This window comes from Mesitornis unicolor, unplaced genomic scaffold, assembly GCF_000695765.1.
Source record: "Mesitornis unicolor isolate BGI_N332 unplaced genomic scaffold, ASM69576v1 scaffold3791, whole genome shotgun sequence".
NCBI classification, from domain to species: domain Eukaryota; kingdom Metazoa; phylum Chordata; class Aves; order Mesitornithiformes; family Mesitornithidae; genus Mesitornis; species Mesitornis unicolor.
The window spans coordinates 88-15056 of record NW_010162970.1 but is presented as its reverse complement, the minus strand read 5'-3'; the positions used below and the strand labels follow the sequence as shown (position 1 = coordinate 15056).

The following is a 14969-nucleotide window of genomic DNA, read 5'->3' as shown; positions in this document are numbered from 1 at the left end:
AGGTTCCAAATAAGGCATCAGCAGGTCCCGACTGGATGCGCTCCTGTGACGTGCGTCACCCTCCCAGCCAGGGCGGTTAGGAACGATGTGTTAGGATTGTATTTCTGACACCAGTCACTAAGCACGACGAGCAACCAGAAGGGTTCAAGTTCTGTTCAAAAAAAAAAAAAAAGAAAACAAAAAAACCAAACCAAAACAAAAACCCCGAAACACAAAAACCGAGGAGTATTCTTTTTGGTAAGTATTTCTTAGAAAATAAAAGAGAAACGTTAAAGCAATTGGTTTAAATGATTCTTTTTAAAAAAAAGACAACATTCCTGTAAAGTAAAAATATATATATATATAGAAATAGAATAGAATTTTTTTGTTGTATTTTTGTTTTTAAAAAAAGACATTCAGTATCACGTCAGCGGATTCTGATCAACTTCCCGTCCGTCTTCTCCAATAACCGCTGCTCGTTAAGGCAAAACGTCGGGTTGGCACCATTACAACAGCTGAACCGAACTGGCCGAAGGCGAAGCGGAGTGGGCGGCGCCGGCGTCAGCGATGCTCCTTCTCCCGCACGCTGACCGAGCCATCCTCCATGCCAAAATACACCACCTCTGCCATGTCGATGAAGAGCCCCGTCTCCACCACACCTGCAACAAGAGTTCAGGTGCTGGTTAACGCCACAGCCACCCCAATTCTCTGTTCTGATCGTGGTTTCGTCCATTAAAAGGCGCCAGTGGTTGGTTTATGGTTGGACTCGATGATCCTCAAGGTCTTTTCTAACCAAATGGTTCTGTGACTCCGTAACGCCTCCACCAAAGGTTTGGAGGGAGGTGTCCAACCTGGGTGATGCTGCATCAGCCACACAGGGAGCCTCCGGGAAGTCTTCTCCATGTGGTACCCCCAGAGGAAACTCTCCAGAGGGGGAGAAACACCACTCAAAGCTCCCCTAATGTTCACACCACCCCAACACCACCGTTACACTAACACAGTCACCAGCGTGGCGTTTTCAGCCATTTGAAGACCCACAGGAGCAAGAGGAAGCTACACATACACACAGGTTTACTCACTTTGCCTTTAAACACACCCAAAAAAGGATCCTGTTAGAGACCACCTGAATAACGCTTGTTCAAATGCTGACTCAGCAGATCTGATGCTACCTCTGCAATTTGTAGCCCATTTGCAAAGGTACTTTTGGTTGCATTAAATTATGGGGTGCTCCTAACTTCACAGTGAACCCTGAGCCACAGCCAGAGGCCAGAAAGGTGGAAAGAAATAGAGGACAAGGGCTACCACAAGTGCAAGGTGGCCAGAGCTTTGCTGTCACCACTGTATTTAGGCTTTAAATGTTCTGCTCATCCACTTTTGGGTAGGGAAGGTGCTCTTCTCCCCTTAGCAGCTCCATTTCTGAGCAGCAAATGGTGCTGAGACCACCTCCACACCAACACGATGGAACAGGTCCCATCATCTACTGCTCATCTCTCAACTAAAGGAGGTGCAAAGAAGAAGTCCTTGCAGAGAGGCTGTTTCGTAGTTACTGGTGACTTCACCCAGCCTACACCCGTGGCCTCTGCCTGCTCCTGTGTTTTAATCGTGGTGCCAGGACAATACATTGCTGCATTGTTGGGACGCTGAGGTTTGTGCAGCGGGATCCCAACCTGTTCCTGCATGCTCTGACAATGCACAGTCAGTGAAGGCAGCCGTCTTACGGACTTCAGGGTCAGAAAGATATCCAGGATTAACCCAAAAGATACAGCAACATGTGTTCAAAGCTGACCAGATTCAGGAGCAGACTTTCCCAAGATAACCACACGATGGGATGCTGAGCTGCGAGCAGCTTCTGGAGAATGCTGTAACCCAGTGCAAACCCTCCCTCCAGAGTCCACCAGTGTCTCCATTAAAAGTTACTCCCTAAGTGGGCACAAGGAGAGTAAGGAAGAGCACAGGACTGGTGTGCCTAATGGGAAACAGCGTCAGAAGTCACCTGGCATCACGTCAGGGTTCACCACCATATGGGAATACCACATGGGTGCAGTTGTACTAATTCAGCTGAGAGATCTCTCAAGTAGAAACAAATATAGGGACCTGTAAGAGGGCAGCAAGCACACACACGTCTCCTCCTACCCAGGGAAGAGCTCTCACAGTCAGGGTTATCTAGCACAGACCAAACCTTAGCCAGCTCTAGGGTTTGGGTTTTTTTAAAATCACAGACATTACCTGGTATCATTTTTATAGCGGTGTTCACTTCACTCCACTCATGAACCCTGTCAAACTTCCAGTCCAGGATGAAGTTCCCGTTGTCCGTCACCACAGGGCCCTGGGTAATCAAAGCACATTTGTCAGCTCTGTGAGCTCCTTGTCTACCGTGCCCAGGCAGGGGCTGTCACAGCCTGCACCAGGAGCAGCCGTCCCCGCTCCACCACTTGAGAGAGAGGCAGCATTCAAGTAAATCAGGGCAGTCCATAATAAGCCTGTAAGTAAAACCATCACCCCAGGCAACTGCTCGTTCCTCATTCTCCTGTGTACAGATAATCATGCAGGAGCTGGAAATAATGATGCAATCTCATCACTGCAACAGGGGATCCTTCTCACAAGAGTAAAGCTGGATTAATGTCCTAAAAAGGCTATTACAGGCAATTGAAGCCAAAGTAAGATCCCTGTGCCCCAGCGATAAGAGCGTGCTGCTAGCTGCCATGGGGAACATCCCCCTTGGAGTTGAAGAATTGCAGGACTTCAGCGTCCCAGACATGCCCAGCGCTCTCTCAAACCCAACGAAGGAGCAATTGGGTCCTTCCAACAGTGCAGAGACAGCTGGGGCTGAGGACAAGGTGCTTCAGCAGCACTGAGCAGGGTCTGCAACCCCATATGCCAGGGGGGACCAGCGCCCTCCAAGGACACAGCTCTGGAGCGGCGCTGATGGGCACACCCTGAGCAAGGCTGGTCTCAAGTTCACAGGCAATGAGTGCTTTGTTCTTCTCAGGCACCCAAATGCAGCCCCTTGGGATTTGAGGCATTAAAAACAAGTATTCAGCCTTCGGGCATTAACTCCAGCCATTCCTGCAGTTCCTTTCCCTTCCCACATGACTTGGGCTGGCAAAGCCCCACTGCCCAGTGGCAACAGAGACAAAGCAGCTTCAGTTTGAATTTAATCTGGTTCTTTGTGGTACGGAGGAGCCTGGGATGGAGCTCCTCCAACTCGAGACCCTCTCTGGCAGCACAGACTGTCTGCCAGCGCCCCAAAATCCCCACAGAGCAGTAGGTCAGACCTGGGCTGGCCATCCCTCTCCTCTCTGCTCAGGGATGCCAGCCTTAGGAAACCAGAGAGGCCTCCCATGAGCAGCCTGGACACCTAAACACACAGTTCATTAACCAAAGTATAATTAGGAGGAATTATACAAGATAGCATTCACAGGAGTGGAAGCTCAGATTTAATCAGATGAAAGGCCAGACCTCTGTCCTCCACTCGTACACATTCAGGTGGCTGAGCAGGGACACGTACCGCTTTGCTGACAGCCATCCGCAGCTCCGCCACACCTCCAAAGTTTTTGGTCAGGGCTCTGGTGACGGGGACGTAAGCCATGGGGATGACTTCGATAGGAATTCCCTTCTTCCACTGCTCCCCGAGGCTCTTTGACTTTTTCCTGAGGAGGCAGTTTGAGGTGGGATTAGCATCAGACATGACACTGCTAACACCATTAACATTATCACATTACCTCTTACACACCCCTCAGGCGTAAGGCCCTGGAGGGCACAGCGGTCACTCCCCATGTGCACATGTGGAGGAAGAAGCAATGTGTGATGCTCTATTCACTCAAAAGCCCTGTTTTGACACGGTTTGGACAAGCAGGACATGAGTTTTGGTTTTTTCCACAGCCCCACAGCTGTACGTACAGAAGGGCGAATTTATTCTGTGCTGACAATCACCGAGCTCTAAGAGCAGAGCAGCCACTTCCCCATAAGCTCTGCTGACTGCTAAGCAGACCTGCTGAGTTGAAAATGAAGAAAAAAAGCCAAATTGAATTGCTGAAGCACTGGGAGTTGGGCTCATTTCCACCTATTCCTGCTCCCCTGACCCCAGTAATGGACTCATACAGGATCACCTGAACCCTTCCATGGGACAGAGAGGTATAATGAACAGTAATATTTTCACCTGTAATCGGCAATGACAATGAAGCATTTTGCATATCCTGCAACTATCTTCTCCTGTGTCAAGCAACCACTGCGAGGGGAAAAAAAATAATACAAAAATCAGAAAACAGACTGCTCCTCAGTGTGCCCAGTGGTCCTATGGTCCAGTCCCCTCCACCACGTTCTTGCTGGTTTTGGTGCTGCCGTTGTCCGGCGTCAGGGCTCCCTCCCCTGCCCCATCACTGTATCCTCCTCATCCCTTGCACACACTCTTGGGCAGGAGCCATCTCCCGCACAGGATCCCCTCAGCCTCTCCAGCCCTCCCCAAACATCCGCAGCCAGGAAAGGATGCTCAGAGGCCACCCGCACCACACACAGACAGACAGACGGACAACAAGGCTCACCCGCCACCTTTGATAAGGTTGAGGTCAGAGTCCACTTCATCCGCTCCATCGATGGCAACATCGAGCTGTAGGAAGAGAAGAGTTTGGTGTGGTATTAGTTTGGTATTAGTTATATTAAGTTATATTAACTTGGTATTCATTTTTATTATTATTATTTTATTAAATCTATCTCTTTTCCTCTTCCCGATCCCCCTCCCCTGGTAGAGAGGAGGCATCAGGTGACAGAGCAACTGCATAAACCACCACAAACTGCCACTTAAGGACCAACACACAAGCAAGGGGGTCCTGGGGGAAATCTCAGTGACATTTCAGCAAACTCAGTATCTCTGTTTTGCGCCAGCAGCCCTCAGCCTGGAAGAGATGCCAAACACCTGGAGAAAACACACCTTGACACCCTACTTGCCATCTAAAGCGAAAAGCAGCTGTAAAGAAAGCCAACAGGATGCTGGGTTGCATTAAAAAGGGCATCACCAGCAGAGGTAAAGAAGTCATTATCCCTCTCTGTTCAGCCCTGGTCAGACCACACCTAGAGTACTGTGTACAATTTTGGTCCCCGCTATACAAAAAAGATGCGGACAGGTTGGAAGGGCTCCAGAGAAGGGTCACGAGGATGATCACAGGACTGGAAGAGCTGCCATATGAAGAAAGGCTGAGAAAACTGGGCCTGTTCAGACTTGGGAAGAGAAGGCTTAGAGGGGACCTTATCACCATGTAGCAGTACATAAAGGGTGGCACCAAGAAGATGGAGACTCCCTTTTCACAAGGAGTCACATGGAAAAGATGAGGGGTAATGGACACAAGTTGCTTCTGGGGAGATTGTGACTGAACTCCAGAAGACATTTGTTTACCATGAGATAATCAGACACTGGAACAATCTCCAGGGGAAGTGGTGAATTCCCCTACACTGGTCAGGTTTAAGAGTCAGCTTGACAGGGTGCTGACTCAGCTCATTTAAACTATACTTGTACCTTGAGACGTTGGACTGGATGATCCTTGTGGTCCCTTCCAACCTGGTATTCTATGATTCACTAAGACAGGATTTGGGGAAAAATATAAGCTAAGCTACTTTTTGTTCACGTTCTGCAGCATGGCTGCCCAAACTCTCGTCGTCGGGGGAAGGTAAAGGAGCCTGATGCTTTAGGAAGGCCCAGGTTAGAGGAAGGCCGGGTGAGGCCTCACCTCTGCAGTCCCGCTTACCTCTGGATGCCGGTCCAAGTCACTTAGCGTTAAGCCATTCTGCAGGATCAGCTGCCGGGCCTGTGGACCAAGAAGACAGCAAACACCATTTATCAGCGTCAGGGAAAGAAAACAGAGTGGTGGTGTCATTCCCCAACTGCGACAAGGATGGAGGCTCCCTGGGAAAGCTCCACCGCTTCCCCTGGAGCTGGCGAAGAGGCTGCAGACAGCAGGAACAAGGAGAAAGTGATGCTTCTAGACCAGATTATTTAATGAATTCTTTTAATCAAAAGAAAACCCTGCTGCAGATTTGAACTATAACACTCAGATGGTACAACAAGACTCCTAGGTTCAGGTATCTCTGTATTAAAGAGAAGGAGGCCCCATCAGCTTGGTGGGAACCACTTGCAGTTATGGGGTTTTTGAGTACTGTGTTCTCCCTCATCTCTGATTTCCTTTGGGTGAAAAATGGGAGCAAGAAAATGAAATATTTACACCATAGCAATATGGGACTAACAATAAAGATATTTTTCATATTGGAAAGAAACAAAATAAAAGCACAGCTCATGGAAAATGTGCGGGAAGCCTCCTGAAACAGCTCTTTGGTGGCTTGGATCTACCTGTACTGCAGTGGCTGTTTATTTCCCTCTAGTGGCAACACAACACAGAGCACCCGGAGTCACCCTCCGCTTGGTCTGAAGTTACCCTCTGCTTGGTCAGTCTAAATGGGAGTTCAGGCTTAGAGAACCTTGAATTGGTTGAATTTTCTGTGTCACAAATCATCACCTGAGTAAGAATCGCTCCTTGCACAGACTCCGCTCGAGTCTGGACTTCCCACCACGCTGTAGGTAGTCAAAAAACCCAGAGCAATAGCCTGGATTGACCAATTCCCCCGAGCTTTACCCACTAACACTAACAAAGTGCATCAGTCACATCTACTGGCATCCCAGAAAGATGAAGAAGAGTTGGCAGGTGGTACTCATGGCAACGAGATATAATTTGAATCCTTTATCACGGCATATAATAGCGTGCAGTTTTAACACCCGTGGGCTGTGGGCTCTTGACCTGCGGACTGGGATTGCCCTAAGGACTCACAAAATTAAAAGGACAGAAATCAGTGGGTTTACATTCATTACGGGGTGTCCACATAAACTGATTTCAGGGATCTGGGAACTGAAAGCATTGAAAACCACTGTGCTGCACATGCAGGCCAGCTCCTGAACAGGCTCAAGGCCAGCAGCGTGGTGACGTGGTGGCTCTCTTCGGGCTCGCTGCTTGCCAGGCGATGGGAGCAGACCAGCAGAATTCAAACACAGAGCTCCCACAACTGGGGAAGAAGCGTTGGTAACCGTGCAGCACTTGCCAAAAACGGGCTCACTCCGTGCTCTTGGGACATGTCCAGGTGAAAAGAAGAAACAAGGCAACAGCCACGGGACAGATACTTACCCCATCTCTGGTTTTACTGGTAGTGATGGAATAACCCAACCTGACAACGGGGAATGGAGAATAAAAGCCCACTGAAACCAATTCTTCCTTGCCAGTGGCCTCAGCAGCCATTTACCCCTGTACATAGTGAAAATAAGATGCTGCTTTGCTGACCTGGGAATGCTTCACTTGGAAACGGTTGAGAACAATGAGACTGCAAAAGACACAGGGCAGCCCTATGTCTGGGGGATTTTGGATCGTGGAGGTGTATGACCTATCTCTACCTCTTAACAGCAACCACTTTGCTTTACTGGTAAGCAACTCTGTAGTGTTACACAAACTCTCCCAACATGTCCAGGCAGGCTCCAGCCCACATTCATCATGAGAGCTTTATCACTGTTTTCTGTAAGACCTCATAACTGAGCTCACAGGAGCTATCCTAGTGTCCAGATTTTGCTGGGATAGAATCACTTTTTTTATTCAGGAAAGCTGCATTTCTGCAAAGACTACAATATTCGATTTCATGGGAACAAAGTTGGTAAGACACTTTGGTTTAGTTTTAGGCCAGCACCAGTATGTGATGATCAAGGTCTTCAGCAGTTTTGAACTAAACAGGTGCAGAAGTTGTGGGGAGCAAAAGCCATCAGACCCCAATCTGATAAATGAGAATTATTCTATACCATAAACATCACTACAAACTGGGGAGTTTGCTGGGGATGGCCCTCTTTCCTCAATGGTTTCTATAGCAGGAGGGTCTCACTTGTCGTTCCACTCCCCGACTTCTTGTGACCATCACAGCTTGAGACCACCACATCGGGTCTGTGTACTTTATATTGTTATTAATATTGGGGTTTATTATCATTATTTTATTAAATCTGTTTCTATTTCAACCCATGGGTCTCCTTTCCTTTTCCCAATTCCCCTCTGCAGATGGGGAGGAGTCACAGGGTGGCAGAGCAACTGTCTAAATGACGACACCCAGGTTCAAATGGGACACGGTACTTCAGGATGAGGATCATTTTAGACAGATCAAAGGCAGACTCGCATCACAGTCTATGTATGCAACAGAAATACTGACATAGGTTAAAAAAATTAAATCTAGATTTTGCTTTTTGCTCTTTGCAGTGGTTTGCATTATCCCCAGCTGGCCACTGGTTGTTTGCAACAGCTGGGAAGGAGTCCCATTGCCCCACACAATCCACTTAAGAGGATCTTAAGTTTTTCTAAGATTTTAGGATAAGTCACCTGGGCTCAAAAACCCCGCAGGTGGCACCCATCGTGTCACCTCTTCCTGCCCAAAGGGGACAAGGTGACAGCTGCTCCTCTGGGAATAGAGGCAGAGGCCAAATCCAGTTGCCTGTAGGCAGAGAAGCAGCTCAGAAGCTTCCCCAGCAGCTCTGTGCTTCACCACCAAGCCACATCCTCCCTCTCCCTGCAAACCCCTCAGCAGCCAGCTTGGCACGAACCAGTCCCTGCAAAAACTGCAGAGCAAAGGAAAGACGAAGCCAATTTATCTTCTGGAATTTCCTATAAAAGCCAATTGATGCATTCAAGTTCCTCCTGAAAACACACGAGCTTGCTATTATTGCTTTTTACAGCTTTCAGGGCTTGATACAGAAGCAAAGGAGACCAAGTGTCTCCAGTGAGTTTGCATTACGAGTCTGGTTGTCCTGGTTCACAACTAAATAGCACTTTCCTGCGAGCAGGATCCAGACCAAGCCACACACCAACATGGACATAACCAGCATCACCACGCTGGTTCAGAACACACCTGCTAATGCTCCAGCACCCCTGCAGCTCAGGCCAGGGTAACACAGCACCATCACTGCCGGCTTCATGGGGTCCATCTGCACCACGGCTGCTTTTGGTGAACTCCCACCGCACTGAGCCAGGCCGGGGTGCAGCATGGTTGCCTCCAGCAGCCAAAGGGAGGATCCCCTGCATGTGTGTTTGGACAAGCAGGGAGCAAAGGAGGAAAACACTTACCTGAAAAGATGTAGGGATGCAGACTATCGTCAGGTTCTCCTGTTGAACCCGCTCGGCGGTAGGGAAAAAAAGCAGAAGTCTCAGTTTGTTTCATTGCAGAAGGACAAGAACACACCATCTTTCACTTTAAGAAACCTCAGTTGAGAGCAGCCCCTTTGAATCACCGTGATTACTTGCTTGGCTTGCAAATAACTCAGTCACGCTCGAAATGCAAACAGGTGCCACCCCACACAGGCAGAGGCTCTGTTTCTCCAGTCAGAAATGTTTAAACACCCACCCTGCTCAGCCCAGGGCACCATGAACCATAAACCTCTGTGTCCCCAGCGGCACAGGAGCCTCGTCAGCAAATCCTCACCTGGGAAATGAGCCCCAGTCCCCCCTCTCACTCCATTAGACAGGTTTTTGCTGTGCTCCTTGTAAACAGAAAGCTTCAGCAGCTGCCTGAAAGGTTTTCTGGCTTCTTGCCTTGGGGACATCACATTCATTTATTACAGAACATTTAAATATATGGCAGGGAAAGGACTAATAAAGTACAGTATTCCATTACATGGAAGGAAATATTTCCTCCCCCCAGGTTAACCTCAATGACTAAAATCTATTACTAAGATATCATTATGGACAAAATGTTATTTTAGTAATTACAACAGTTGGGCTGCTGGCTTGTGCCTGAGAGTCAGCAGCAGCAGCTCTCACACCAGGGCTGCAAGCTTCAAGGCAACGCTGCTGCTGAAGGACTGAAGATGCCATGCACGAGGCTGTGTGCTGTTACAACCCACACCCCAGTAAAAATGCGTTCAGCAGACGTGAAAAGTCAGACTTTGCAGCCTGGGACAGGCACTCCACTTCAAATACTACGCCCGTTTATTTAGAGACTGATTCTGTGTTTGAGTCAGGAGTGGCTGCAATGCCGAGCCAAACCCAGAAAGCGGAACTGCAGCTCCCAAACCAGCTCCCAGTCAAACCAGTGCACTGCACGCACAGCGTGGGGTGAGCTGGGTGCCACGGGGCAGGCCCAGCCCCATTTCTGCTGCTTCCTTGTGAAGCAAAGCCCCATGCTGTGCTGGGCTGGGGATGGCTCTGCCCACAGGAGCTGGGGGTGACAAGGGGTGTCCCAGCCACACAGAGCCACCCAGGTGCACCTGAGCAAGCCCTCCATGAAGACCAGGGCTGCTGCTGAACTCCAGACCCCTCACACCACTGCTGCTCTGCTCTGCATCCAGGGACAGCAAAGCAGGAGGGGGTACGGCACCGCCACACACAGAGCTGCCCCAGGGAAAGAAACCTTAAACCTCTACACCCTCTATAATGAGCTCCTCACACCACTGCTGCTCTGCTCTGCATCCAAGGACAGCAAAGCAGGAGGGGGTACGGCACCACCACACACAGAGCTGCCCCAGGGAAGGAAACCTTAAACCTCTACACTCTCTATAATGAGCAGTGAGGATAATTACCCTCACAATCACTTTGCAAAAAGGCATTTGCCTCGCTTGAATATTTTGCTGAAGTTCTCCAAATCACACCCTGTGCAAACCTGCACCCGGGGCAAGCAGAAACACCTAGCTGTAGGGCATTCAAAAAGTATGCAGCAGGATTTCACTCCTTGTTTTCACTACATCTCAGCAGGACCCTCGATGTGAATAACGTGGATGTGAGCAAGTGGCTCCGGCTGCATACAAATGGGTTAACGGAAGCCAAGCAGCTGCATGGCCCAAAGCCACAATGCAAGTTAAGACTTGGCAAAGCTGGAACAAAACGGAGGGGTTTTGCTCCAGTCTGTGGTGGGTGCCAGCAAAGCGCTTTGCCTGGCCGTGTGGGGAGAACAGGTGGCAAACCATTACCTCCTCACGACTCTCTAGGCAATAAATTTGGGGCACAAGACTCAGTTTTAAGCTTCAGCCTCATGGAGGACGCAGCAGTCGCTGAGCAGACCCCACACAGCAGCTCTAAGTCAGCACCCAGGTTTTTCAAGCGGTTGGGACAGCGGGACCAGGGGACTTTGTCCAATTGCGGTGGGAGGGACACGAAGGGGAGCATCCTACCTAATCGATGCACCGCGTGGACGATCGTAGAGCCACTGCCGATCCCGAGAACTTGGTTGTTCTGCAAAATCAAAGAGAAGGAGGGGAGAGCTGTTACTGGGGGCTCAGCACAAGGGCCATCTGCTTGTCCCAGTGAACTCAACGTTATTGACACATGCGAGAGGAACCTGGCTCAGAGATGCACGGCGACACACAACGCCTCAGCACGCTGCAGGCAAGGATGGGAACACCAGCGAGGGCATGACCACTGGCTGTGGCTAAAAGGGATTTTAAGCAACTTGCTCTCTCCTTGAAGGACACACGCTTGGCTGAACACCAGCAGGGTCTGGCTCTCGGGGTGTTCAATGCACGCTCATGGGTGGTTGCTGGCACTCCATGCACCCTCTCCTGCCGGAAAGCTGGGAGTTTCAGACAATACCACAGAGGAAGAAGCTGAAACAACCTCCAGATAACATCTCCTGAGGAAGCCGCAACGGTAAAAGCATGGCTTTGCTGCCAACGGTATTGTTGGTAAATATTACAGATGCACCAGCGGCCAAAGCAGAGAGCAGCAGCCTTTCCTAAAGAATAATAAAAAACACCCTCCAAAACAGAGCATATAACTGCCTGTATGAGAGTCCAGAAACATGCTTGGAAGCCCGGCAGCATATGCAGAAGAGGATCACGTTTTAACCACAGCTCAGCCCTGGCCTTTCTCTGCCTATGGTTTGGTTTAAGACAGATCACTGCCACCTCCTCCATCACACCGACACGCTTCTGAAAGGTGCTGCAAGCTGAGGGTGGACGGGTGCAGTTGTGTTACCTCTGCAAGGGGACGCTCTACAACGTCGATCTGTTTATTATCAGCTCAATCTGCCACCCACTGAGAGCTACCTACAGCAACTTCCAATTTTCAAGGTACTTCCCTTTCTTTGGATGGGATCCAAAGCTTAAATTGACTTAAGGGAGGCCCAGTATCACTACAGAGACTCCGGATGAGAAAGACTTGAAAGCAGTCAGAGCTGCAGGCATGGAGCTGTTGTGCGTTATCTCCTGGACATTACACAGGGCTGGAGCTCTTTGTCCATGTACAGCAAACCCAGAGTTCAGCAGCTATGGAAAAAGCCACATCTGCCCCATTTCAACCAGCTACAAACCTCACAGGCACGCAAGCAAGCTTGGCTGGAAAGGTGGCGCTCAGGGCAGGTCACATTCCCCTAGGATTAATGATTTCCCTTGCTGCTACAGGTTAAAAGCTTAAAGAAAACAGAAGTTCTCCAAAACCAGCACTCAACCAGAGACTCGGCTTATATCCGTGACCTCACTCATCACCGTGACTCTGCAAAAGACAGGGAAAGCAACAGATCACAGCCGCTCGCCTGCAACGCCGCCAGCAGAAACCCAACAGCTCCCCACATCCCTCAGTTTCACCACCAAGGCAGAGCCAAGCACGGCCAAGGAAAGGGCAAGCAAAGCTGCACGGAGCCCAGCCAGACACAGGCAAGGCAGTACCAGTGTTCCCAAAAGACTGGTTTCCACCTGGGAAGAGGCAGTTTCTTCTTGCCCTCATTTCTACAGGGTGGGACGGCTTCTTGGAGCAGCCGGATGCCCTAAAGGTACGGGGAAAGCCTCAGCATCAGCCACTCCACTGTCAAGAAGTGGGAAGGGCTCATAGGGGTCCCAGATAAACTTGAAGGCATTTATCAGGGTGCAGCACCCTCCCTGAGGCACTGGCAAGACCACGGGCTGAGTGAGTTTCCCAGAAAAACAGTTTAAGCCAAACTGGTGCTGTCACAACCCGTGCCTCACTGCAGCTCCCACCGCTCTCTCCTCAGCTCCAACCCCAGCCAGACCAGCGGCAACACCAGCCAAAAAACATCCACTTTTAAACACGGGCAGGGCGAACGCCGGCGAGAAGCAGAGCTCAAGGTCAGTGTGCACAGGGCAGGTTCAGCTCATGGCACCGAGGAGCAGCACCCCATGCAAAACCAAAAAAAAGCGACATTTCAGGTTTTTAACTAAAACCCTATCCTCACCCATCTCTGCATTTCCAATGGGGACACTAGCAGGGCCTGCCTTCAGAGGTGTTGTATAAACACAAAGCCAGCTCTCCACAAGCAGCTTATGGCTCTAAAGCCCCAAGATCCAACCCAGCCCCGCTCCTCTGGGCCACCAGGACAGCACAGCCCGCAGCTTCTGAGGTTGGTCACCTCCATGTCCACGTACCGGGGAACTCTGCCACTACAGCTGCCTGGGGACAAGCGCTGTGGGTAAAAACACCACTCCGGCTTTGATCAACAATACAAAACATCACGGCATGGTTAAGCGGGAGAGGTTTGTCCAGCACAACTGAGCCCTGTGGTGTCACCCACAGGTCCCTGCCGCGCACGGGAGGGACTCTGCAGCTTTGCTTTCGGAGATTATGTTACTCCCTCCGTTAACAGCGATAGCTCCAACGGCCAAACACAGAAATATCCGTTACCAATGGCAGCTGCAAACTGAAGGGCAGACAGTTTTTCTCCAACAGCTGAGACCATCTAACTCTAACCTGCTTCTCCACCACGGCTTCAAATCAACCTGCATAGCAAACATTGCAATATTACTGCATGTTTTTACTTAATCAGCCTCGCCAGCCTGGCCTTGAACTTTAATCAGCTGGGACGTGGCCAGAAACATCGTTCTAAGTTTGCTTGACAGTAAAACAGCAGAAACGCCAGCAATTTCACTAGGAAAAGTCCAAAATTAAGAGTCCCGAGTTTTAGCCCAAACCAAAGCTGCATGCATCTCGCTATGTCCCGCAGCAGCGGTCACGCCGTGGCTCCGCACCTTGCAACACAAAGCCTTTCCTCCTGCAAATGTGCAACTCTGGGGCTTGCTTTGGGTAAGACAGGGGGTTTTTAAGCAACAGGCTCCCCCGCACCACAGACAGATTTTAGGTTCACTGATCGGGCAGGGGGTTGGTCTCAGACAGCGTGAGGCTGTGCTCAGGTACAGACTGCTCTGAGGAAGGAGAGGCTGCAAAAACAAGTGAAACATTTATGGGACATCAGGGAAGCCACCGGCAACTGAACCTCAAGATGCCAACCCAGCAGGGGGAGAGAAGGAAACGGGAATATTTTTCTCCCCTCTAACATCCACGTCCTTGGCAAGCAACTCTACACCCTTTCATCATTGCTGTTGCAAAAGGGCTTGCACATTGTGATAAACCACCGAGGGACTTTAACCATCGATCTTCCAAGCATTCACGACCAGGCTGTGCCCAACCTCAAGCACCACCGGCCCTATTTGTCTTTCTAGGGGTTGATTAAAGCCCTTTGCTGTGTTCCCACCCTGCAGAGGACAGGACAGGATCCTCTGGTTAGGGGCTGGTGCTCCATGCCTGGGTGCTCAGAAATAGGGTGCAGCAGCAGAGCACCCCAGACTTGGGGAAAGGAGCAAGACGCAGTGTTAGGCAGAACTGTCACCACACCACAGCTCACAAGAGAGTGCACAGGGAACGTTTAGAGGTGCAAGGCATTACCCCAAATTTGGGGTGCACCGCGCCAAGCTGCTGCCCAGGAGGTAAGCACTGGGCGAGCACAGAGACTGGAAGGGAAAAGCACTTTCTTCCTTTGCCTAATGGGGTGCAGTCCAACAAAAAAGAAAAAGGGGCTCGGCAGGGTCTGTCCATGCACCCCAAGGTCTCTCCTTGCACTCCAGGACTATCTGAGCTTTGGAGGGAGCAAAAGGTCCATGCACCCCAAAACGCACCCATGCACCTGAGGACTGCTCCATGCACTGAGGGGGTCCCTTCCCCCCACGGCCACTCCGTGCATTGGCGGGTCCCTACAACCCAAAGCCACTC

At 50.3% G+C, this 14969-nt stretch overlaps 1 protein-coding gene across 1 annotated transcript; it reads right to left on the bottom strand.

Annotated features, from left to right (window-relative positions):
- Positions 1-231: 231 nt before the first annotated feature.
- Positions 232-11207, bottom strand: RPIA (ribose 5-phosphate isomerase A; the record flags this gene model as incomplete). Its single annotated transcript, XM_010193777.1, has 8 exons — positions 232-638; positions 2206-2305; positions 3488-3629; positions 4139-4207; positions 4521-4585; positions 5718-5777; positions 9108-9164; positions 11148-11207. Coding segments are annotated over 8 exons (651 nt in total), but the record flags the coding sequence as incomplete, so codon positions are not given.
- Positions 11208-14969: the final 3762 nt, after the last annotated feature.